The 25,518-nt window shown below is 47.9% G+C and overlaps 1 protein-coding gene across 5 annotated transcripts in view; it reads left to right on the forward strand.

The window, feature by feature from the left end:
* Positions 1-25,518, forward strand: part of CC2D2A (coiled-coil and C2 domain containing 2A) — a 92,555-nt gene that overhangs the window by 36,480 nt on the left and 30,557 nt on the right. For all 5 annotated transcript variants that reach the window (XM_036018850.1, XM_036018873.1, XM_036018862.1 and 2 more), the window contains exons 14-23: positions 714-854; positions 4,121-4,277; positions 5,085-5,323; positions 7,152-7,329; positions 13,412-13,568; positions 16,011-16,158; positions 18,794-18,932; positions 21,941-22,144; positions 23,880-23,972; positions 24,870-24,961. In XM_036018850.1, coding sequence (XP_035874743.1) covers positions 714-854; positions 4,121-4,277; positions 5,085-5,323; positions 7,152-7,329; positions 13,412-13,568; positions 16,011-16,158; positions 18,794-18,932; positions 21,941-22,144; positions 23,880-23,972; positions 24,870-24,961 — 1,548 coding nt within the window. The remainder of the gene's footprint in view (positions 1-713; positions 855-4,120; positions 4,278-5,084; positions 5,324-7,151; positions 7,330-13,411; positions 13,569-16,010; positions 16,159-18,793; positions 18,933-21,940; positions 22,145-23,879; positions 23,973-24,869; positions 24,962-25,518) is intronic.

A 25,518-nucleotide genomic window follows, 5' to 3' on the forward strand; every position in this document is an offset into this window, starting at 1 on the left:
TCAAATCCCCTGGCTTGACACCTGGTCCTTGCCCAAGAAAAAGTAAATTGTCGAATGAATGAATGAATGACATAACAGAGTACGTTTGGGTTCTGGATTGGGCCATCATTCATAGAGAGGACTTAAAGTAAGGCATTAGGTCATTGTCAAACACTTTAAATAATGGGAATGAAAATGGAAGCATTTTCCGACAATGCCTCTTCCAACAAGGCCAGAAATCCTGTTATTCCAGTTAGCTCTGAAAACTCGCCAAGGCATGCGGTTAGTAACGTGCTTCGTCTCCTGAGGGAGCGCCTGTGATGTGTGTTAACCCAGACTTGAGTGTACGTGTTGTTAACTGGGACAGCAACGTGTCCTGCCATGTTTACAATAACTGAGTCCATGAGAACTGCGTTTACTGGCCCTTTATTTTTATAGCGTCGATGGAGGCGATTTAAGGGTATTTCGTATTAACAATGATTCTTAAAGGTAATTTAGCTAAGTTGAAGTCAGATTCACCTAACGAAAACAAAGTCAAATAACCTCTCACAATAGATCAGCATCCTATTGTCTTCAAATTTGCGTTCATATTTCCGGTTTCCTGGTGCATAGGAAATATTGTAGTTTTTAAATTAAATATATAATCACTATAGCATTATTCATTTTTTCAAATTTGCAAACACACCTAAATGACTTTTTAACATTTATATATACCCACGTACTTTATCTTCTAGGCAAACAAGAAAACTCCGTGACGTGGAACAAGAAAAAGATCGGACATTGCTTAAGACCATCATCAAAGTTTGGAAGGAAATGAAGTCCCTTCGAGAGTTCCAGAGGTTTACAAATACACCCCTGAAACTCGTTTTGAGAAAGTAGGCTTTTTTCAAACATTGTTTTATTGGGTTATATCGTGCATAGAGAAAAATGCATAAAACATAGATATGGTTCAAAAAATAATTACAAAAAAAATACTTACTAATGAATGACCGTGAAACTCCTTCCCAGGTTGAAAAACAGAGCAGACCAGTACCCAGCAGCCCCCGCGTTCCAACCCCAACGATGTCCCCCTCACCATGGAAGTAGCCGTTCTCTGGACTTTTATGGCCAGCGTTTCCTGGCTTCTCTTTACAGATTTGTCATCTGTGTATAATCCCCAGCAACATGCATTGTTTGGCTTTCCCATAAACAAAAGTATGTTGTGTATTCTTCAGTGAATACACACTCCTGTTTTTTTCATTAACACTACATGAGATTCACCTACTTTACGATGCATAGCTGTAGTGTATTTGCTCTATAATCCTTCCTTCTATGAATATCACAAAATGCGTCCATTTTACTGTTGGCAAACATTTGAGTCGACTCCATTTTTCAACTGTTGCAAACAGCGCTTCTGCAGCCATGTTAGTATGCATGTCTTTTAGGGGACACGCACCTAAGTTTTCCAGAAGTATACCTGGAAGTGAAATGGTTGCACCCTAAGGGAGGCGCTTCGCCAGATATTTGCACGTGGCATCCTAAGGTCTTCCCAGGGTGGCCGGGCTGGTCTACACTCCGACCTGGGAGCCATGGGCCCATGTCACCTGCATCACCCACACCACCTGGTCTCGTCAGACATGAACCTGGTGCCAGGCTGCGGGTGGCATCTTCTAGTATTTATTTCCCATATGTGGACTGGCCATCTTCATTTCCTCTTTTATGAAGTGTCTGTTCAAGGCTCGTGTCGATTGTTGACCTGGATTGTTTGTCTTTGTATCTTTTCCGTAATTTGCTGGAGTTCGGCACATGCCCTGTTCACGAGACCCAGGCAGACGGTGTGGACTGCATGCAGGTAGCCGCTCCCGTCTGAACTTGTCTTTTTACTCTCGTTTTGCTGCTTTTTGATGAATAGAAGCTCTTCATTTTTTAAGATTTTTTAAAACTTTTTTTTAAAGATTTTATTTATTTTTAGAGAGGGAAGGGAAGGAGAAAGAGAGAGACAGAGAAACATCAATGTGCGGTTGCTGGGGGCCGTGGCCTGCAACCCAGGCATGTGCCCTGACTGGGAATCGAACCTGTGATGCTTTGGTTCGCAGCCCGTGCTCAGTCCACTGAGCTATGCCAGCCAGGGCTGAAACTCTTCATTTTAAAAAGAATATAGTACTCCTTTCTTTTATGATTGGTGATTTTGTACCGCTGTGGAAACTCCCCCCGAGTCATGTAGATAGTCTGTATGGGCTCTGTATTGTCTCCTACAGTCTTTACAGCTCTGCCTTTCACATCCGTCTCTGAGCCACTTGGAATAACCTGGGCACGGTGTGGAGGAAGGGTGCTTTCATAGCGCTTATGCTAATGATGCCTCAGTCACTGGGCACGGATACGTGATTAATAAGAGCATAGTGGTCACAGCAAAACCGTGTTCTGGCATCAACTCAAGTGTGTTTCTGTTGGTGTCAGTGCCTTCCTGGTTGCTTCTTCTGAATAAGTGTTGTGCTGTGCACCAACACAAAAAGCGAGAAGTGTGGATGGGCAATTGGCTGATGCTTTGCTTTGAAAGCGGCCGTGCTTTAGCCAAAGAGAGCAGCAGATTGTGATTTTGGGGGGTTGTAATCATCGTAAGGCTGAGAAAACATGCCACAGTGTCCAGGATAAATGTCATTCTGGGCTCTATGAGGTCAGGGCCTTGTCACCATTAGATATCTGGTCGCCAGCAGAGCACCTGCCACTTTCTGTCTGCTCATTTAATGTGAGTTGACGGAAAACAAATTCAGATACTTTCTGCCACAGAAACCGTGGATGTTGCCCAGAAATTCCAGTGTTTCTACTCGTAAATTCCATGTCCCAGGCTACCTCCAACTGTGAACCAAAATATAAATATTTACAAGATTGCTTTTCTTTCCTTCCTTCCTTCCAAGCTTAGGATAAACCAAACTGTATAGGAAATTTACTCTTAAGGTCACTTCCCGGTTGCAGACTTCCTTTCTGTCACACTTGAGACCCTTACCCCTAGTGAGTGCTGTCCCCCAAATCCGCCTGGAGGCCCCTTGGTTCATATTCTCGCTTCATCAGCCACCTCAAGATACAGTGTCATTTTTTTTCCTGGACAAGTATCCAAATTCCCGCCAGCTTATTCATGTTTCTGAATAACAAGGGGCAAAGCGAATGCTTTCTTGTGTATCGGAGATGGAACTAAACATTTGAGCCTGATTTCCCCAATGTTTATAAATGTCAGGCACCATGTGCTTCCAAAGTGATTTCCGAGAGAGACTCCTAGACAGTCTGTAAGCCTCTGTGCTTTGGGGGACTGCTCACTGTTCAACCACAGGCCACATGTGTACAGAGCAAACATTTGTCAGCTCTGGGCTCTTGACTAAGTTTGTCTAAAAGGCATGAGGGGCTGGCAGAGGCCAGACCACACCGACCTGGCCTGACCACATTAGGAGATAAGCACAGGCGATGAGTGAGTGGCCGCAGCTCCCAGTGCTGGGGGGATGCACCGGCTGTGCTGTGCTGGGAGGCATGCCGGCCCTCCCCCACCCAGAGAGCCACACAGCCGTGAACATATAAAGGGCTCTGCCAAGGTGAGCAAGGGACCTCTCACGCTTGTGTAACCTCAGGTTGATTTGGCCCCAGCGCCTTTATTGTAGGGCATCTTCCAGAACTATTACTGTTCTACAGAGCACATCTCGGCAAACGTGACTTTGAGTTGAGCCAAATTCCCCATGGAGTGTCAGCAGGTACATCAAAGAAAAACTCAAATGGTCAGTCCAAAGTCAAAAAGTGGGTTTAGGGACTCGGTGGCAACATGAAGGGAGTGAGTCTGCAGAGACCTGAAGAGTGAAACAACCGCAGTGAAATTCCTGGCGTTGTGGGTGGAGAATTTATGGGTACTGTGTCAGTACGCCACTTGGGCCGTTTAACCCAGAGTGGCATTGTCGCTTAGTGGTGGAGTTCTCGGGCAAGTTACTTGGCCTCTCTGGGCCTCGGTCTCCTCATGTATAAAATACAGGTAAGTCTCTGCATCGTGGGTTGTGAGCTAACCCGTACAGAGCTTTTAGGAGAGGACCTGCCACAAAGCAAGCCCAGGACAGGCGTTTGCTGTTGGTATTACTCTATCACTTAATTTCAAGAAGTAACCGAGGCACTGTACATTATTTTAAAGGGAAAAAGTGGACCAGAAAGCTGACGCAGAAGCATATGAAGCAGAAATTCAAGCTGAAGTAAGTGAATTGCTGGAAGAACTCTCGGAGGAGCACGAGCAGAGGATGGAGGAGTACAGGGCCGCCTACCAGCAGTGGAAAGCCTGGAAGAAAGCCCAGGTTTGCACACAGTGGTGTGGGCCCTGCACGGGGCTGACCTTGGGGAGGGGAGGGTCTGCAGGGCTCGCAGTGTGACAGAAGGAGGGAAACGGGGCAAGCAGATGGGGTCCCCTGCTGGCTCTGCTCTGTTTCCCTCCTTGCCCCCTTGCTAAGGGACACAAGAATGAGTGGGCAAACTGGCTAAGGAATGTGCTTCTGTAAAAAGCCACGGAGCTAGCTGAAACCAGAGCCCGTTTCCTTCCACAGATAGCTCTGTGGTATCACCTTGTGGCTATCCGAGTGAAGAAACAAGTAATTGCTCGAGCGTTTCCCATGCATTATCCCACTGAGCGTAGGGCGCTGGCGCTTCCTGGTCTCCCTGAGAAACCACGGCACTTTGAACACACGGCCTGCAAAACGGCATCCAGGGCCAATGAGGAACAGACAAGGGTGACCTGCAGTGCCGGTTGTGCTCACAGCCCGCCCTTGGTTTTAAGACGTGTCCTTGGCTCCAGAACCTACATTCACGATCAGATGAAGAGCTTGTGTTTTTAAGGGCCAGGCGCCGTGATGAGTGCGTTGCGGGCATTACCCCATTGCATCAGCCCTGGAAGGAGTTTCCCAGGAGTTACAGAAGGAGTTCCCTCATTTCGTAGCTGAGAAAACAAGAGGCACGGAGCGGTCAGGCGGCTCAGTAAGCTGTCTGAGTGCGCACAGCGGGCTGGGGTGGAGCTGCGTTTGCATCCAGGTCTGATTCTGAAGACTGTGCTCTTAAATAATGAGGTGACGACATTTCTGTTTGACACAAGGTTGCCTCTCACCCAACAGAGGGCCAAGAAAAAGAAAAAAAAACATGCAGCGGAAGAACATCCGGAGGAGGAGGGGGAGGAGCCACTTCCTGGCGAGGGTCCGGTGAAGCCCGTGCCTCCGGAGCCGCCCAGTGGGGCGGTGCTGGAGCAGCAGGTGCGGGAGAGGGCAGCCCGGAGCAGGAGGAGGCCCGGGGAGCCCACGCTGGTCCCAGAGCTGACCCTGGCGGGGAGCGTGACGCCCAACGACCAGTGTCCCAGGTGAGGTTGACAGGTGACACCCAGCCTTCCACGTGCACATGCGCACATGGCCCCACGCGCTGTGTGGAGTGCGTATCTCCTGCCCATCTCCTGCCCAACATCATACAATCAGGAGCTTCATTTACTCTCTGTAAATGTGTATTTGCTTGAACCACGTGAAATTGCTGGTATTTGTCCATATTTTGGTGATTCCATGTGGTTCACCTACCTAATTAATGAACGCATCCCTGCTGGCTTCCCAGGAGCCTGTTACGTGAAGCTGACTCTAGGGGGCGCACTTCACAGTTGCTGTGCACTTGGTTTTGACTTGGAGCCTTTATCTCGAACCTCAGTGCATGTTTTCTGTCTACTGTTAGTACCTCCCCAACCCCCCTGGCACAGACACCCAGGTCTCTCCTCAGCCCCTGATTTCAGCTTGTAGAGCTTCCAGAGGAACTGTGAATATTCAAGCCGAGCCATCTGGAGCCTGCCCTCCAGAGCTGATAGAAACACATTTCTAGTCGTTAGCATGTGGCTCCAGGCACAGAAACAATCAGAAGCTTCCCTTTATGTATATAAACCTACGCATGTAATAAACTCCTGGACACACAGGTCCTATATTCATCCTCTCTTCAAAGTTCCATTTAATTGAAACATTTTAAGTTTCCTATGTATTTCTTTGCTGCTTCATGGAGAGACGGTTCTCCGAGTGTCGCCCCGGAACCAGCAGCATCAACGTCACGGGAGAACTTGCTAGAAATGCAAATTTTGGGGTCCCACTGGGACCAGCTAAAGCAGAAATTGCAAGTCAGGGCCCAGAGAACTGTGTTTTCGCAGGGTTCCTGGTGACTCGGACGCATGTTAGAGCGTATCGTAATTTAAGAAAGGGGATCCACTAAAATCTTTGACACCCCCAGATCTGAGCTGAATTCTCCAGTCAGCAGAGGCCTATCGGGACCAGAAGGAACTGTCAATATTCCACCGTAGGAAGTGAGAATTCAGTCAAGTCAGCCATCTTCAGAGTAATTAAGAGACAGTGGTTAATTAGGATATCAATATCTGGTTTCCTACAACCTGCTTAGTTTCAAACTTCTGTTACTATAGTAATAGTTTATTTTTACACCGCAGCTTCTCATGCATTTTCGTGTACTGTCTCAACTCCATAGCATTCAAACATCCGTGAACTATTCCCCAACACTAAATTAGCCATTTTGAAGCCATAAATAGTAGGCCTCGTAATTTTGTCATGAATATTTAAACCGTGTGATGACACGGCATGTTTTTTTCCCAGTTTCATTGAGAAATAATTGGCGTGCGTCACTGTGTGAGTGTCAGGCTCGCAGTGCAATGGTTTCATTTACACATGTGGTGACATGATGACCACAAGTGGTGCAGCTAACACCCATCATCTCGCTAAGATACAGTAAAAAGGAAAGAAAGAAGAAAAAGGAAAATCATTCTCCTTGTGTTAAGACCTCTTAGAACTGAGTCTCTGACCAACACCCCTATATCTCAGACAGCCATACACCACACGTTTTATAAAAGGGAAATTTGGGGTTGATCTGACCATCTTTCATGCTGAGTCTCATTTTTTTTTAAACTTTGCATTTTTTAAAGATTTTATTTATTTATTTTTAGAGAAGGGAAGGGAGAGAGAAAGAGAGGGAGAGAATCAATGTGTGGTTGCCTCTCACATAGCCCCCTCTGAGGACCTGGCCTGCAACCCAGGCATGTGCCCTGACTGGGAATCGAACCTGCGATGCTTTGGTCGCAGCCCACGCTCAATCCACTGAGCTACACCAGCCAGGGCCCTGAGTCTCATTTTTAATGAGAACATCTCGCTCCGCAGGGTGGAGGTCTTACGAAGGGAAGACGTCAAGAGGCGCTCGGTGTACTTGAAGGTGATCTTCAACGGCAAGGAGGTGTCCAGGACCGAAGTTCGGCCACTCGGAGCAGACTTCCGAGTTCACTTTGGACAGATTTTCAATCTGCAGATAGTCAACTGGCCAGAGAGTTTAACACTGCAGGTACGCGGTTTAATCAGAGTCGCCGTCTCTAGAATATTTTGGCCATCGCCCATGTGAGACGGTTTGAAATCTTCCGTGGGCTCAGCCGGCATCCTGACAGATTCTCAAGGGCAACACAAGGTCAGCCTGCTCCCAGATGTGTCTGTTTGTAAGGTCTTGGCAGAAGGAGGTCCGCTTCCGAAGCCGCCTCCTCACCATGTTGACCAAGGGACCGCCGCCGTGCTGCAGGGTGTGTGCCTGGAGAAGAGTGGGGGCTGAGGGAGGTGGGGGTGGGGAGGATCTCAGCCCGTTCACCAGGGGAGGGGTCTCACCCTGGCACAGGGTGCCAGGACCCTGGCGTGATGTACCAGGGAAGTCCGTTATGCTATCACCACAGGTGCTTAAGAGGCGGGCAGGAGGGAGTTACAGGTGTTAGGATCCCCCCCCCCCCATCATAAATCTCCCTACTAGCTTGAATTGCACCCTTAGCAATATATTTCTGTTTTAGTTTCCCAGGGCTGCCATGCTAAGCCACACCAATTCAGTGGCTTAAAACAACCGATATTTACTGGTGCGGCCCTGCAGGCCCTGCGCTCTGAAACCCAGGTGCCGGCCAGGCCAGGCTTCCTCCGGAAGCTCTCGAGCAGAATCCTTCCCGCCTCCTCCAGCTTCCGGTGGCTCTTGGAGTTCCTTGGCTTATGATGACATAGCTCCAGTCTCTGTTTTCACTTGACCTTCTCTGTATCTCAGTGCATCCTCTCTGTGTCTTACGGAGATGCTTTTGTTGGACTTCAGGTGTGCCTTATTCTAATAGGAGTTCCTGCTGATCCTTAGCTAATCCCACCTGTAGTAACGCGATTGCCACATGAGGCCACAGTCTGGGGTTCCAGGTGGAGAGCCATTTCCAGAGGGCACTGCTCCACCCACAACGGTGTCTGGACTTTCCCGGTGGATCCTCTCTCACAGCACTATCGGAATGCTTTCTTACGATACTAACAGGGCTGTTGCTAGGGCCGCACATGGGCAGTGGGCATGCCTTTGCTTGCCATCCGCCACCCACGCAGACTCACTCGTCTTCAGCTGCCACTAACACAGAAACTTCTTGTTCCCACCCACCACCCTTGCCAGAAATGACTACTGAACAGTGTCCTGGGTATAACTTCAGAGTCCTTCTCAACACCATAGTCCTGGCAGATTGCAATGAGCCGTTGATTGCAATTAACATTAAGTCTGGAGGTACAATTGCAGCTGTATACTTATTAAAATATTTAAATACCTCTGTACGAAATGGTAGATAGCTCCTGACCTTATCCCCTCAAATGCCATCCTGGTCACATAGACCTTCCTCTCAAGACCCCCAGGTCTTCCCACGATGGACCAGTTCACGTCTTGTCTGAATAAGGCTAATGCCCCAGGATCCTGTTCCTATGTGCGGCTGAAATTTCTTCTGATTGGTTAGCTCCTGGCCGTGGGTGTTGTTCAGCATTTTGAATACCAACCCCTGCCTAGACCCCTTGGTAGTTAAAAACCTTCTAGAACCCATAAAAGTTTCAGACAACTAAGATAGGGAGTCTTGTCGACAGTGGGAAGGAAGCATCCTAGACATGCTCAGGATGCAGTAGGGTGCCGTTGGGTCAATGCTGGACACCCAATGTCCATCACCACGCATTGGGACTGTCCCAGAGACTGGGGAGATTTTGTCCCATGCTTGGCATTCGTGACCTGGGGCTGGCAAGGGGTAGGGCGGGACTCCTCACTCACAGAGCTCCAAGCATCAAAACTCAAACCAGATGCCTTGGTCGTATGGGTAACCGCATTGATATCTACACAACTGAAAACTCTTTTCTTTGAAATTTTAGAACGGGGCTCAGTCCAGTCACTCATATAATTCCTTAAAACCCCATCTGATTTTTAAGGAAATGTCTGTGTATTCTGGAACTTGAAATATAGAACTTCATTTGCTGCTAAACTGAAACTTAACGATATGCGTAAGAGGAGAAAGGAAGAACATTGTGTTACAGTAAAGGATGGTATTAGAGAGGGGATTGAATTTGGACGTTTGGTGAAACTGACTTCTCCTGAGGACTGAAAATTCCCTTTCCAGATACCATTTGTGAGAAAATCCTTACATATCTCCACCTGTTCCCCCCGGGTTTACCACTCTGCATGGAGGCAGAGAGTGAAATGGGGTGATTGCACCTGAAGGTGAGAGTGAGAAGCCACCTGACTCTGCACCGGGAAGGTGAGCTGGGCCGCCTCCGGCAGATGACGGTGGGCGTACACAATGCCAGCGCCCCCTGCCCTCAGCTCTCAGGTCCAGCGGGGCTCCTTCTCCTCCGTCCTCCTCGCAAAGCCGCGTCTGAGCGGCTCTGGGTCCTTCTGACTAGCTTTGACCTCCTCGCCACTCCCTGGGAGACGCACCATTATTTGAGCCACGTAAACTGTGACACACCGTGGGTCAAAAGTCACGACCCCATTTCAGATAGGTAGACATGAGAAAAATCTAGTATTCTCTGTACCATTAACCCCTGATGAAGAGTGCCCCTTCTTGGCCAGGGGTTCCCTGCAGCGAGGAGCTGGGGGCAGCGTCTGGATGGTGAGGGGCCCTGGAACCTCTCTGTTGTGAAAGCCCTGGGGGGACGGTTGTACCCTGCTGGCTCTGAAGCCCCTCACCTTCACGCTTCCACGTGGCCTCTCCTGCCCTGGGCCTGAATACGTGCGCTTAACCTTCAGTTCCAAGTGAGACGGGTACTGCGCATGGAAAATTGTCCAAGTGAGGAATAAAACTTGACAGAGAAAGCAACTAAACACCATCTCCAGGTGACACCTCGCTGTCACCTGCCTTTAATAAAGAGGGGTCTCTGGGGGCCCCTATATGAGTCTCTCCCATTCTTCATCCATGGCAGGGCAAAGATCTGTCATTCAGAGTTTGCCCCCTGATTGGAGATGCGTCCTTAACGCCTCCTCCCCGTTGCTCCCTGCAGAGGAGAAGCTGGTGTGAGAAGAGCAAGATTAACGTAAGAAGACCAGATAGACAGCTAGCGGGAGGTGACAGAGAGCTGCAGATAGGATAGCAAGAGAGAAGGCGGTATCCACTGAACAGAGGACAAGAGGCAGGAGAGAGGGCTGCCCCTGCTGGCAGGTACCCGCCCAGCCGTGCCCGTGTGGACCAGTCCACCTGGGCAGTCATCCTGGGCAGCTCTGAATTTTCTGGAAGGGGAGACCTCCTCCACCTTCCACTAGTTCACCAATATTTTATTCCAGGTGATATTTTAAAATATAAGAGAAGCCTCCTCGACTGTGTCCTGCATACTGTCTTGAATATTAATTTGTGGACATTACGATCAAAAGAATTTATTCAAGTGATGTGAAAGAGTAATTCACTAAAATATAATGAAGTGAATTTTTTAAATAAACAAGGAAAACTTTATTTTATAATACCAAGAATATATTTGGAGGCAATTAACTTAGCCCTACCCAAAGAGCTGAATTATGTAAACTTCTTTTAAAAATTACAATTGAAAGGAGTCTTGGTTAAGTTCTTAAGTTATCTATAGATATGTAGAAACTGATCAAATCCCATGGCGGAATAGTTCGTGGCAAAATTTCTCATGATTGCATCGCAGTTACAGGTGAAATTAATTTAGGGGATATTACATTTCAACTCTCTAGGAATAGTACTATGCCATTTGAAAAATTTACCTATAATTGCAAGTTTTTAATTAGGGAAGGTTCCAGAATTATCCACAATTTTAAGAGGGTAAGACAAGTCGCCTTAAATGCATCTGTTTATGCCAATATTATCAAATTCCTAACTTTAGAGCCTAATTATTTCAGAAAAAAAGGTCCAAGATTCCCCAAACCGTAACACATCAATTGGCAAGTCAACAGGCCTGAATGCTTGCTCTTGGCTTGCTAAGAGCCAACCGAGTGTCCCACGCTGCGCCAGGTGTATGGGGGAGAGCTGGAAGCCATCATGTGTAGAAAAGGCGGCCACAGAGCCCTCTGTCCAGTACCTTTAACCCCAGCGAGGGGTAAGAGAGGGAGAACTACAAAATCATAACGCTCGGCTGTGTGCGGGAGTCGAGGACCCTGGAAGGGACCATGGGGACCGTGATGTTTGGTTTCCTGTGTGTTCGGAACCTCGAGGCTCAGCGCGTCCTAGCCAGGCCGAAGACAATAGTGCCAAAGCGGTCCTTCAGTCCAAAGGCTAGTCCGGCACGAAAAGCCGGGAGGGAAGGGATGGACCGGGCCTGGCAGTGGAGACGGGAGGGAAGAATTGACTAGGGCAATAGTGTCGCCTGGAAAGGAGGACGTGATAGGACTCAACGACCATTTGACTTAAGAGGGTAACAAGCAGGAGAGTCCAAAGTTGGCCCCAAGGGGAAGGTGAGATTGGACTTTGGGGAGCAGGGGACTTGGACTGAGACCTTCCAGAGAGGCCGTGACAGCTCAGCTTTGAGGCCTTTCCCAAGTAAATGTGAGGCCTTTTACAAAAATGCAATTTGATTTAGAGATAAGAGCTCGTGATGATTACCTCCAAGTCTTCGTTTATCACCCACATCTGTAACACCGCCATCCCGTATCCATCTCCCTGCCTCCCAAACTGCATGATACGGCCGGGCGGTTCTCGCCGTTCTTCCCATTATTGTTCTTCCTGAGGAACCAGTCCTGTTGAACCTTTGTTTTCCTGGCATGTGGGCTCAGGCAGGGGAAGTTTCTTCCCTGGGATCTTCCTTGAGTTTCCCTCCCCAGGGCCTCCCCCGGTTTCTCGGGCTCGAGGGGGGAATTGCACTGTTGGAACCAGAAAGCCGATCCTGTCTGGAGCAGCGTCCTGGTTCCCTCAGGCCAGCTCCCTTTTGCGGTTGCCGTTGGTCCTTTGTGGAAATAAAGCCAGGATACATTTTTTTCCCACGTACACCTTATCTGTGCACTTAATTGGATGAGTCAGACTGTGGAGAGCTGTCCCTCAGAGCCAAGGGGATCAGGCGTCAGGAACCCCAGAGTGTGCAGAGCAGAGGACACAGGTGGCGGAGAGCAGGCATGGGGCTGTGGCTGCTGTCGGGGAATGGCTCATCCGGGGTGAGGTGGAGACAGGTGCGGTCGTCTAAATGAGAGAAGTGAGGGCCTGGCGTGGACAGGGACCTGTGACAACAGGGAAAATCTTCAGGAAATAACATTTCCCAAATGTCTGCTTCAGAACCACGTTCTTCACATGTGCTATCTCACGCTATCCTGCAGAAACCCACGGGTACTTTTATTCTCCCAATTATAAAGACAGGAAAATTGAGCTTCTGAGATACCGAGTAACTTACCATGAAGCAAGCCAATGGCAGAGGAGAATTCCAACCCTGTGCTGTTGGACTCTGAATTTCAGGCTTGTTTCTCCGCAGTGACTGGACATAATGGTAAAGAGGAGCAAAGTCCAAGCTTTGCCATAGCTCTGCCCTCGGAGAACTAATTAGTGAGGGGAAAGTCCTGGAAAAACAAGTGTGGGCATCACTATGCATTGAGCGGTGTTGGTATTTAGCAACGTTAGGTGTAAGATAATAGTTACTGGACGATTACTACATGCCATGCCCCATTTTTTGTATAGGAACTCACTGAATCTTCACAGAGTCCCTGTAGCTGTGTCATTGCCCCCGGTATACTGCAGGGTGGAGAAGTTAAGTGACTCGCTGAGGTCACACAGCCACAAAGCAGCAGAGCCAGCACCCAGACCCCAGAACCTGTTCTCTCATCCACCTCGCCAGGCCGCAACCACCCGCACTTTGTACATCCAGCCCAAAACGTGTTTCCTGTTGAGCAAATGCACCGTGCAAAGCACCGTGGGAAACAGGGAGACGAACTGGATGCTCGATGTGGTCCCTGACATGGCCAGTAGACTACAGTGGGGAGCTGACCGAGGGACCTGGGAATGTCTGTCCAGGTCCTCTGCCCATTTTTTAATTGGGTTGTTTGTTTCTATGGTGTTCAGTTGCATGAGTTTCTTATGCGTTTTGGATTTCAACCCCTTATAGGGTATAATGTTGGCGAATGTCTTCCCATTCATGAAGCATTCTATTGCTGTTTTTATGTGACTGCTACTCTTCCTCAACTTCAGGTCTATGAGACAGTTGGACACAGCGGGACCACCTTGCTCGCAGAAGTGTTTCTGCCCATTCCTGAAAGCACCGTGGTCAGTGGGAGGGCTCCCACTGAAGAAGTGGAGTTTAGCAGTACCCAGCACGTGACCCTGGACCACGAGGGGGTCGGAAGTGGTATGTACGGGCACCCAATTATCCTCAATGGCTCACAGTTTCACTGTCAGGTTGGAATGTATCTGTTTTTTCACTTCTTAATCAATCAGATCATTCTAAAATCGCTGTCAGAAATCCAAATAGAAACCATAATTTTGCAAAGTTAAGTTTTATACACTACTGATGGCCAGTAAAGTCATATAATTTTGCAAGTATAAAGTCATTTGGCAGCGTGAATTAAGGATAGCTGGAATGCCTTTGATGCCTTAATTCTACTTCCAAGAATCTTTCCTCAGAAAACAATCTGAAATGGGGACAAAGTTTTGTGCATAAAAAGTATATATCGTGGTATTATTTTAAAGCTGAAAAGTTTGAAATAACTTGAATAATTGTGATAGAGAGATCATTAATTAATATTCTCTCTTATCTTTCTCTGCAATTCTGGTTAGATAAGTGATGGATCATCTCATTCTTCCCACTACGTTTCTTGTACTTGATGTCTTTTTATTTCGCTGCTACATTCTGTGATTTCTTTGCCTCTCTCTCCCAGGTCATGAATTCGCTCTTTGAATGGACCTGAGCAATGCAAATTCATCATTGTGTTTCTTGTTTCAAATATTGTATATTTTCACCTCTAGATACTCTGTTTAGTTCTTTTCCAATCAGCCTGGTCAGCTGTGATGATTTTTTGTCTTTTGCTCAGACTCAGTCATTTTTTATTCATTCACTACCCTATTTTTAAAACACAGTAAAGATTTTTTGAAATATTCTGTATGTGATCATTCCAATACCTACCTGCTCACTGGTCTGGTCTGTCGCCTTTTGTTCATGGCGGCCTGTCTCCTTGTGGGTCTGGTGATTTTTTACAGTGAGGTCACACCGGGAGATCTGCAAGGATCCTCTGAGACCCCAATTCAATCACTGGTCTCAAAGTCTGCAGACCGAGGCTTTCGTCCCAGCTCTGACGCTGACAAGCTGTGTGCCCCGAGTACTCGTGTGACCTGTTTGACTGCCGTCTTCCTCATTCATAAAATAGATCTAATACTACCCCCTTTACAGCCCTGTCGGGTTGTTCTGAAGATCAAGGTGGGATGTTTAATCAGTAGGAAAAATCTTTGAAAAACACAAAGATGCCATAACAGTGTACTAGTGGTATGGTTTTGTGTGAATAGTATCAACTGGAAATGCAGAGTGTGACGTCGCTATATGTAATGCTTAAAAACCTTTTCTTCCTTTAGTTAATCAAACATACTGCCGAAAGGGTTTTTATCATCCATTTTCATTCCGTGGGGGCCAGATCAGTGAGGCTTTGCTGCTGCCCCATAGCCCAGCCGTAGCGAACATTTCCTGAGTGGCCCCTGTTTGCCGGCCGCTAAGTGCTGGGCCAGCAGGACCTCACTTAACCCGCCGTCCTTCCCTCCAGGGGCACATCCACCTCGGGGCCCTTCCCCCGTTCCTTCCACCGAGCGATGCTCTTTCCCAAGATTTCACCGTCTCACGTGCTCCCTGCCTTCAGGCCTCTATTTAAAAGTCCTGCCCTGACTGGTATGGCTCGGTGGGCTGGGCATTGTCCCACGAAGCGAAGGGTCCCAGTTCAATATCCAGTCCGGGCACACGGCTGGGTTGCAGGTTCAGTCCCAGTAGGGATGCAATAGGGATGCATACGGGAGGGAACCTATCAATGTTTCTCTCTCACATCGATGTTTCCCTCCCTCTCTTTGTCCCTCCATTCCCCTCTCTCTAAAAAATAAAGAAAATCTTTTAAAAAAGAATAAAGTCCCATCTCTGAAGTCTCCCCTGGCTACTCCCTCTGAAAGTTCAACCCCTTCCCACACCCCAAAACACATATTTTTTGTATACTTTCCCTCATTTATGTTTCTCTTTTATACCTATCATTCTGTAACATGCTACACCTTGCATTTCACTTACTAATCTTATATATTGCCCGTCTCTCCTACTGACATATAAATCCAAAATCTCAGGGGTTCTCACCAGTTGGGCTTCTTTCCGGGTCCTCAGTGCCTGGAGCGGCGCCCGGCACGGCGCAGGAGCAGACAAGTGTCTACCGAGTGAATGAGTAAGGGAAGGTCTCCACAACAGTCTCCTCCTTTGCAGGCGATGCCGTTATTATCCTGATTTTATACATTAAGGAACTAGGTCTCAGAGAGGCTGAGGGCTGTGTCTGTGGTCACAGAGCTGCAGAGTGTCAAAGCCACCATATGCACACAGATGGTCCCACTCCAGGCGCATCATCCATCCTAATGGCCACAGTGTTGTTGGAGACAGAGCCAACCAGCGATGCTGAGTGTCCTCACCCCCAGAGCTCAGTGATGCTGAATTCTGTGTTCCCAGCCCTGCCCCACCCCATCCACGTGTCCCATTGTCTACCGTCTGCTCTCTTACCAGGACTGGGCTCACTCCCTTTTTCCAAGCAACACCCTGTTTGACATGCTGTTTCCCTAGGTGTGCCCTTCTCATTTGAAGCCGACGGTAGTAACCAGCTGATTCTGATGACCTCAGGGAAAGTGTCCAACAGCGTGGCATGGGCCATTGGAGAAAATGGGATACCTTTAATTCCTCCACTGTCACAGCAGAGCATTGGATTTAGGAGGTAATGCGTGGCTGGAAGAAACTGATGAGCAGCGTCGACCTTAGCGTTAATAATATCCACTGGGTTGCAAATCACATGCATCCCTCTGATTGTCCTGTGCCAGCACTTTCAGGGAGTTGTATTGTTCTTAAGGTAAAAATTAAGATATTAATGGCCTATCAAATATTTGCTGTTTACCAGGGTCAGAAACAGCAAAAATCGCTTTCTTTTATTTAATCTTGACAAAAATTCTGAGAAGTACTCTCCCTGTTTTACAGATGGGGGAGTAAGCAGCACATAATTGTAAAGGTTCATTGCTGCTGATGATGAGTGTTGAACCCTCTGGTTCTGTGAAGGCCCCTAGTCTCAGTCCCCTTCTATGGCGGCTAGAGTCTTAGCTTTCTACTCATAACAGAAGATAGAGACCCCTAGGCCGGTCCCCTCTCCTTGTGGGCGATGCCTGTCCAAGCAGCCTGGACGGTGGGAGCCACGTGTCCTGGGTTCGAGTCTTGTCTCTGTCATCCTTCAATAGATTTGTCTCAAATGCATCATTTTACCATCCTAGGCCTCAGCTGCCTCATCTACAAAATAAAAGGGCGTGTTCTGATCATCGAGAACACACTTTCCCAGTTACAGACTGTCATTGGCAACATGCAGAAAAGTAAAACAGGCTTGTTTTTTTGTTCCCTTGTAAGCCCCCTGCATCCCCATACCAACCTGTATTCACGTGATAAAAAACAAGGACATTCTCCACTGGCCACCACGTGCGGTGGAGGCTTGCTCCTGCCTCCAGGATGAGCACTTAGCACACATTTCACTGCGTCTCACCCCAGGGAGACTCTTGGGGTGTAAAGCTCCCATTCAGAGGAGTCAATGGGAACTGCAGCGCTGCTGATAATGCTGCTGCTCCACGGTGCTGACAGCCCCGGCCTCCCCGGGACTCAGCGCGCCCAAAGTCGGTGCTTACGCTGGTTTTGTGTTCATTTTTCTCTCTCTCACTTTTTTTTTTTTGCCTCAGTTACCAGTGGTTCCTCGGTTGCCTGAACGTGAGCCTTCGGGGCACCCTGCACCAAGTTCAGAGGCCCCTTTTCAACCGGCCCGGGGCCTGGGACTCGGGGTCGCTTGCATGCCCTGGACAGGTGTAGGAGCAGTCCCTCCCCTTCTTTTATTCTCTTTATTTTATTGAGATGTAATTGACACATGACATTGTGTGACCTTAAGCTGTATCCTTGTTGGTTATCATCGTGATCTGACCTACGTAAATACTGTCAGATGATCACCACGTGAACTCTAGTTAACAGTCACCACCACCCACAGTTACACATATTTTTCCTTGTGATGAGAACTTGTAAGATTTACTCTCCAAGCAGCTTGCAAATATTCAATAGAGCATTGTTAACTGTAGTCACTGTTGTTGTTGATCACAGCCCCAGGACTTACCTATAACTGGAAGTTTGTCGTTTTTGACCACCTTCACCCCACCCGCTGCGTCTGGCAACCACCACTTTGGTCTCAGTTTCTATACATTTGTGGGTTTTGGGGTTTTTTTAAGATTTATTTATTTATTTTCAGAGAGGGAAGGGAGGGGGCGAGAGAGAGAGAGAAACATCAATGTGCAGTTGGTGGGGGCTGTGGCCTGCAACCCAGGCATATACCCTGGCTGGGAATCGAACCTGCGATGCTTTGGTTTGCAGCCCGAGCTCAATCCACTGAGCTACACCAGCCAGGGCCCATTTGTAGGTTTTTTAAATATTCCACAGTATTTATCTTTCTCTGTCTGCCTGACTTATTTCACTTAGCATAATGCCCTCCAGTTTCATCCATGCTGTCACAAATGGCAGGATTTCATTTCTGTGGCTGAATAGTGTTCCTTTGTATGTATTCACCACATTTTCTTTATCCATTCATCTGCCAATGGGCACTTAGATTGTTTCCAAACTTTGGCCATTGTAAATAACACTGCAATGGCAACAGGGGTGCAGACACCTCTTTGGGACAGTAATCTCGTTTCCTGCGTGTATATACCCGGAAGTGGGATTGCTGGATCACATGGAAATTCCACTTGTCATTCCTTCAAGAACCTCCACCCTGTTCTCTGCAGTGGTACACCAGTGTCCGCTCCCACCGAGAGAGCAGGAGGAGCCTTCTTTCTCTGCATTCTTGCCAACACTCGTTCTCCGTTCTGTTATCAATAATAAGCATCCTAACAGCTGTGAGGTGGTATCTCTTTGTGGCTTTGATTTGCATTTCCCTGATAATGAGTTCTGTTGTGCATTTTTTCATGTAGCTGTCAGCTGTTTGAATACCTTCTTTGGAAAAAATATCTACTAAGTTCCTTTGTCCATTTTTTAGTTTTTCAGATTTTTCTTTTTTCCTTTTTCCTTTTTTTTTTTTGCTATTGAGTTATATAAGTTGCTTATATATTTTGGACGTTAGCCCCTTATCAGATGTGTGGCTTGCAAATATTTTCTGCCACCATTCTTACTTGTTTACTGTCCCTATAACATACAAAATAGTGATCTTCAAATAAAGAAAAATGGCAGAAGTCCATTCTTATCATCAGATGTTCTGTTGTGGAGATTAACAGCTTCACTGAACAAGTTGCCCTGGGAATTCAGTGGTCGCGTCCATCTCCCGGAATGAATTTTTTTTCCAGTGCTTTGAAAAGAGCAGATGCCATCTCATCCATTGGTGCCTCGGGACTGACGGACATGAAAAAGTTGGCCAAGTGGGCGGCAGAATCCAAGCTCGATCCCAACGACCCCAGCAACGGCCCTCTGATGCAGCTGATCTCGGTAAGGTGGCAGGGGACCTGCGCACGCACGCTCTTTCTCGACGTGGCGTGATGACAATGATAAAAATGGCTCCACCCTTTGCACACATTGTCTTTCCTCCTGTGCTCTGTGCACGGTGCTGAATAGCATGAGTGCTGAGTGAATGGCCGGTTTAAGTGCCAGCTCAGCACCTACCTGGCTGTGTGAGCAAGGCAGGCCCTCGTGTGTCTAAGCCCCGAGACGCCCACACCGTGCTGCTGCTGCCAGTGAAAATGGGCTCTTGAGGTGTTGTAAGAAAGGAATTTCAAAAGGCACATGTGTGGGAGAAGTTTTAGCAGAGTGGAAAGATCTACTGGGATGAAAGGCAATAATACACCCCGGGGATGTAGAGGGTGGGCAGGTCTAGCAGCCACAGTTGCGAGATCCTTGAAAACCCTCCATGTGTTTTCTTGGCTTTCAGGAAGGAGCAGGCTTTCTTTCAAACTACCTAACCTACTTCCTGGGTTTTCCCGGACCTTCCACATTTCCAAGCCCTTATCCAATCTGATTCCTTTCCCAGACTAGCCTCCGCCCTTTCTGTCACTGTTTTGCACAGGTGCTTAGGTCCCCCTGGTGCCGTCTGGCCTTCTACTGCGCATGTCTCAGTAGAGGAAATTTCCTCCCTCAGGAATCTCGGCTAATAACGGGTAACCGATTTTTTCTGCCCACTTTGAGGACTAGGTCTCTTCAGCAGAGAATGCAGCTCCCCCCCCGGGAAACCTGTGAATGCTGTGGCTTCCCAGCAAATCAAGCTTCATGTCTGATTCAGCTCCCTAGTTTGTTAGGCTTAATGTCTGATTCCCGTTGCTCCCTTCCTTAACCAACTAGCTTCCTGTGCTAATGACGTCACAATAAATAAGCTGCTGCATATCCAGACTTTGCGGGCACATAACTGGTGTGCAATAAATACTAGCTGTTGTCATTGTAACTGTCACCTCAAACTCCTGTAAAACCCTAAAGAAAGGTTTAATTTTCCCCTTTAATAGGGAGAAATTCCTCAAGTTTTCTTCTACAGAGAGTTACCTCCTCAAGGTCACGTAGCTAGTAAAGGACTCAGATCCGAATTCATCTGACTTCAGAGTCTGTGCCCTTTCCATCACACCCTGGAGGACTGGCTGATGGGGCGTTTTAAGAAGTGGTGGTTTTGTTTGTATTCTTGTTTAACGATTAAGTTGATTATTATTTAGGTTTCATTTAAGTATTTATGAGATAAGTTGCTTGTATCTATCATAACATTTTAAATTTTTCGGTGAATTTATAAATAAGATAGATCATTAGTAAATTATCTTTTGGCATCAAATACACCTGTTTTTACTCCCGAGATCATAATTCCCACAAGAACATCATAAACAAGTGTATGATACAGAAAGTGGCCATAGCAACACATCCTGTGACCATGTTTATTAGTGTAAGTTCATCAGCAGGATAATTGTAACCGGGATGAAAACTCTCCCAGTATTTCTAAGATAAGTCCCCAGATGAGCCTCTGACCTTTGCCTCTATACACCCTCCTTGCAACATGGTGCTTTTAGTGTGGGTAAGAAGAATGCCAGAAGGAACAGATCATACCACCTCAAGGGAGTCTCTTCCATGTAAAGTTTTCTAATCATGATTTCATTACTGTCTTTGCATCAGAAGTAATCAGTGCGCGTGTCACCTTTGTAACCGTGTGCCTTCCCACAGAAGGATAAAGCACAGGGATGCCTTCCTGACTGGGCTCCTTTTGTGAACCAGGGTTTGCACCGCAGGACCACCTCTCCCATCACAAAGCCCAGCAAACCTCTGCTCCCTGGCTTTCCTTCCGCCCTGAAGGAGGTTGGAGGAGGTCGTGGCTGGCAGAGCACCCAGCAGAGGGGCTGGCAGGCTCCTGGGCACAGTGACCCCCGCACCTGCTCAGCCTCCAGTAGGACTGAAGCTGTCCCTCCCATGCAACTGCGCAGACGCACTGGCCCTCGGCACCCAGACCCATCTCTGGCTCACTGTTCTCAGGGACCGAGGCCGGGAGGGGCCGTTCAGAGACGGGAGGGCATGGCCGTGGAGCTAGTGAAGGTGATCGGCTGACTCTGGTGCTTTCATCCACACATGTGCCCAAGAATAGTAAAAAATTATATTGTAAAATAAACTTAAAACATGAAGAGGGTAAAGGGGGTCAAATATATGGTGATGGAGGAAGACTAGACTGTGGGTAGTGAGCACACAATGCCACATACGGGTGACGTGTTATGGAATTGTACACTTGAAACGTGTATGTTATTAACCAGTGTCACCCCAGTAAATTTAATTTAAAAATATAAATTTAAAACATACATATTAGATTTTATATACACCTTGCATGTGCATAATCTTATTTGCAGTAGGCATCTAGTAATACACTAATATATAAATCTCTCATTTTTTCATTTTATTTTCATCATACCTAGTAAGGGAACATACCAAAGATGAACCTTATAATTTTTATTGTTTTGAAAAAACAATTTATGGTACTTTTTAAAATCATTTTGTTATTGTTGTTCCAACACAGTTATCTCCATTTTCCTACCACCACTTTCCCCTGCCCCACCCACCCCAGCTCCCACCCTCCCTCCCATCCCAAAGCCATTGGCTTTGTCCATGGGTTCTTTATACAAGTTCCTTGATGACTTTTCCCTTCTTTCCCCCATTATCCCCTCCCACCTCCCCTCTGGTCACTGTCAGATTGTTCTTCATTTCCATGTCTCTGGTTCTATTTTGCTTGCTTGTCTGTTTTGTTGATTAGGTTCCACTTACAGGTGAGATCAGATGTGGTACTGTTTATAGCTACCGAATCGAAATATTAGCATCGTCCTTGTTACTCTTACACTTTAATGTACTTTGTCTTTAAATGAAATGCAGGACATTTCAAGTCTCTCAGTCTAAAACAGTTAAGCTTCCATTCCCAAAAGCTCAGTGCTGGCTTCCTTTGGATGGAATCTGCCCACTGTCTAGAGTTTCGTATTCTCTGGTTTTTATAGGTCGCCACCAGCGGTGAGTCCTATGTCCCTGGCTTCTTTCGATTGGAACAGCTGCAGCAGGAATTTAACTTCGTGTCAGATGAGGAACTAAACAGATCCAAACGATTCAGGCTGCTGCATCTTAGAAGCCAAGAGGTGCCAGAATTCCGAAATTATAAGCAAATTCCAGCATATGACCGAGAAATCATGGAAAAGGTATTCCAGGTGAGAAACAGCTGTGGTAAAACATCGCTGTGTCACTTGGTCAACTTCTTTATGTGAATTTTGTTGTTGTTGATAATAGTCTCAGTAGCAATACTAGTTTCTCTTTTGCAGCACTTCACGTAACCTTTTCATTACTTTTCTTACATTCAATGTTTAAATAACCTTTTATCTCAATATAGTGAAAGACATAAACTAAGTTAGAATTCTAGGGTTGAGAAATATCTTAGGAGTTAATATGGCAAATTAGCCTGCCTCAGTCAAGAGTTCAGTGCCGTTTTAATCCAATAAGAGAAGCTCAGGGTCAGTAGTGAGCACCGTGGGAAACCAAGGGGCAGGATTTGAGTGCCTCGGGGTGGGAGCGGGAGAGAGGAAGTGGGGGACAGGCTGGCGTCCGAGCAAGGGCAGCGGGGTGCAGAGTCTGGTAGGCCAGGAGGCATCTGAGGGTCGTGGGGGCGGGACCTCTGAGGGCTTTCAGGTCATGGGCCCAGGAAGGTGGGGCAGGCCAGCGAATCCAGACAGGTGAGCCTGTGTCTGATGAGGTCAGTGAGGAGCCATTAGACACTGGCACCAGGATGACTTCTCCTGCGGAAGCCGTTCTTGGAGAATGCTTTCGGTTGTTTGGTTCTCGTTTGCGTGGTTTGGGCCTGTGATGATGAAGAAATCCCAGTTTGAACTAGCGCAGGCGCCAAGGGGGGTTTACTGAGTGATGGAACCCCAAAATGGGGTTAAGTAGCTAAAGGCGTGTGAGTGTCAGGAGTTCATCTGTGCCTCGGTGACACCTGGCGGCAGGGCCCGAATGTCCCCAGGCCCTGTCCGGCTCTGTCCGGGCTCCCCTTGCCTGCCATGGTGGCTTCACTTCCCCCACTATCAACAGGTTTCTCTACTTGGCCACATGGTCCTCACCACTATCCAAGTTCACATCCAGTAGTTTCAGCCAGAAGGGAGAGCTGTGTCCTCTTTTTAAAAAAAATTACCTTACAGAGACGGAGGAGAGGGACATCAGGGTGTTGTCCCACGTAGTCATCCGTTCATTGGCTGCTTCCTGGGCGGTCTCTGACTGGGGATCAACCAATCAGACCTGGCGTGTCAGAGCGACCCTCAACCAACTGAGCTACCCGGCCAGGGCACAGAGGTGTGCCCTTCTGTCCCAAGTTTAAAAATCTCGGGTCACCCCAAGCATCCAGTGTGACCAGGACAGCACTGGAGGAGAAGAGGGTAGCTCCCTGGGGCCCACAGGGAACTTTAGCGATGGAAAAGGAGAGGAGAATGCAGCGGCCTGCGCAGACTAATCCAAAGCGCCCACGACCTCCCTCCAAGTTGGTGACCGAGTCCGCTGCACCCAGATGCCATTTTCTTTTTTGTAATTGCTTTATTCTATTTTGTAATTGCTTTGCTTAAGATAGGAAAAGGCAAGAGTTAAGCAGAGGCTTTGGCTAAGTTGCCGGGTGACCTTGGCATCTTGAACCACAGTGACTGTTATCGGTGTGGCCTCTATTTCTTTCCTCGTTGCAGAGTATAATCACAGGTTTCTCTTCGACGTATAAGGCACCTGCCTACTGACTCCGAGTCCTGGATACCGCATCAAAGGCCAACTCTGAACCAGAAGTTCACAGGAAGGGGGAAGAACCATAATTTGTGAAAGTAAACCACAAGTGATAAATTCCCTAATCTCAAGAAGGGCATGAGAGAGCACTAATACTTTAAAATCATAAATGTATTCCGTTTTAATTTTTAGGACTATGAGAAGCGGCTACGAGACAGAAATGTGATTGAGACGAAGGACCACGTCGACGGCCACAGGGCCGTAGTAGCCAAGTACCTCCAGCAGGTAAGGGAAACCATGGTCAACAGCCCCGATGGGGGGAAATGGCCCACCTCCTGAGGTGGGAGGTGGGAGGTGGGAGGTGTCTCTTCTTTTAAGTAGCTGTGTGATACTCAGCCCCGGAAGGCTTCTTTTCTCAAAATTGCAGATATGAAATTGATTAACAGTTCTCTTTGTCTCTTGAACACACGACAACATTAGGACGTATCTCAGCTTACTGTCAGGGGTTCTCTTAAGTGGAGAGTGATGACAAGGGACTCAACTATTGAATGTCTGCATCGTCCTTCGTAATGAAACAGAAGTTTTATAAGTGACACACTAGCTGCCCTATTCACTAGAAGGTTGAAATGCCTTTTGGTCCCCTCTCTCTCCCTCCCTTCCTCCCTCCCTTTCTTTAATAAATTTAACGTATAAGAAATGCCACAGTGACTATGGTACAGTTTCCCCGTCCAGTGGATTTGCCCTCTGGCGCACATATAAAAAAAAAACAATTTATGACGTTGAAGAGGTTGTCTGTTTAAAGGAGAATTAGGAGATAAACCGATCTGAGTAGAGGAAGAACTTAAGAAGCACTTCTGCAACCTGTGTGCATCGAGGCTGGTCCTATTTTCTGTTCGTTCATTCGTTCCGCAAGCGTTCACTGTCTGTGGGTCGGGAGCTTTCCCGGGTCCTGAGAACGGAGCAGTGAACGGAACAGAAACCCCTCCCCCTTAGGAGCTTCCACTAGGGAGCAAAGCTGGCGGTGGGCAGTGGGACAGGGTCAGTGCTGCGGAGAGAAGGGGAGGTGGCTGGCGGGGGCTGGGCGGATGTGGCGCTGGGGTGAGGATGTGGGGAAGTTCAGGGAATGAACGGTGAAGGCCACGAAACAGGAACGTTTGCCCTAGCCTTTCTTTCTTTCCCCAGGTTAGAGAATCGGTGTTAAATCGTTTCCTAATCGCAAAACGCCATTTTCTTCTTACGGATTTGATCGTCGAAGAAGAAGTTCCCAATATCAGGTAAACACAAACCTTTTGTTTCATCTAAAAATGACCGTCATTGCATTATAGTAAAACCTGCGTGTAACTGCGAGATGTCTGTCCCTGTACGCGGTGCACCTGGTCCACGAGCACTGCTGGGAACTGGTGAAACTCGGTGCGTGCCTGATGGTTGCATTAGGAGAGGGGTCTCTGTCAGAACAAGTTACCCGGGGTCCTCTCCGTCTCCCGCCAGCCACCCGCCTCACCCCCACCTACCGCCGCGCCAGCTTCGCCAGCCTTTGCCCTTTCTCGTTGCCATCGGAGTCCCACAGCCTTCCCCTCCTGCACCTGCTCCTCCTGCTTCCGTCATCTCCCAGTGCCGGCCCTTCCCCTCCTCCCCCATCGCGGGGCAGTGCGGGTGGCTGGGAACCACGGGCCCCCAGGTGTGGGTGGCGGGGGAGGCCTGGTCCCAGACCACAGCTGGGAGGGAGGGCAGAGCTGCTGTGTTTGGTTTAGCTCGAGGGCAGCTGGGGAGAAACGGGTATTTACCTAGAAGTTGGGAATTGACCCTATCTGCTTGATTATTTTCCTATCAC

This window comes from Phyllostomus discolor, chromosome 1, assembly GCF_004126475.2.
Source record: "Phyllostomus discolor isolate MPI-MPIP mPhyDis1 chromosome 1, mPhyDis1.pri.v3, whole genome shotgun sequence".
Lineage (NCBI taxonomy): Eukaryota > Metazoa > Chordata > Mammalia > Chiroptera > Phyllostomidae > Phyllostomus > Phyllostomus discolor.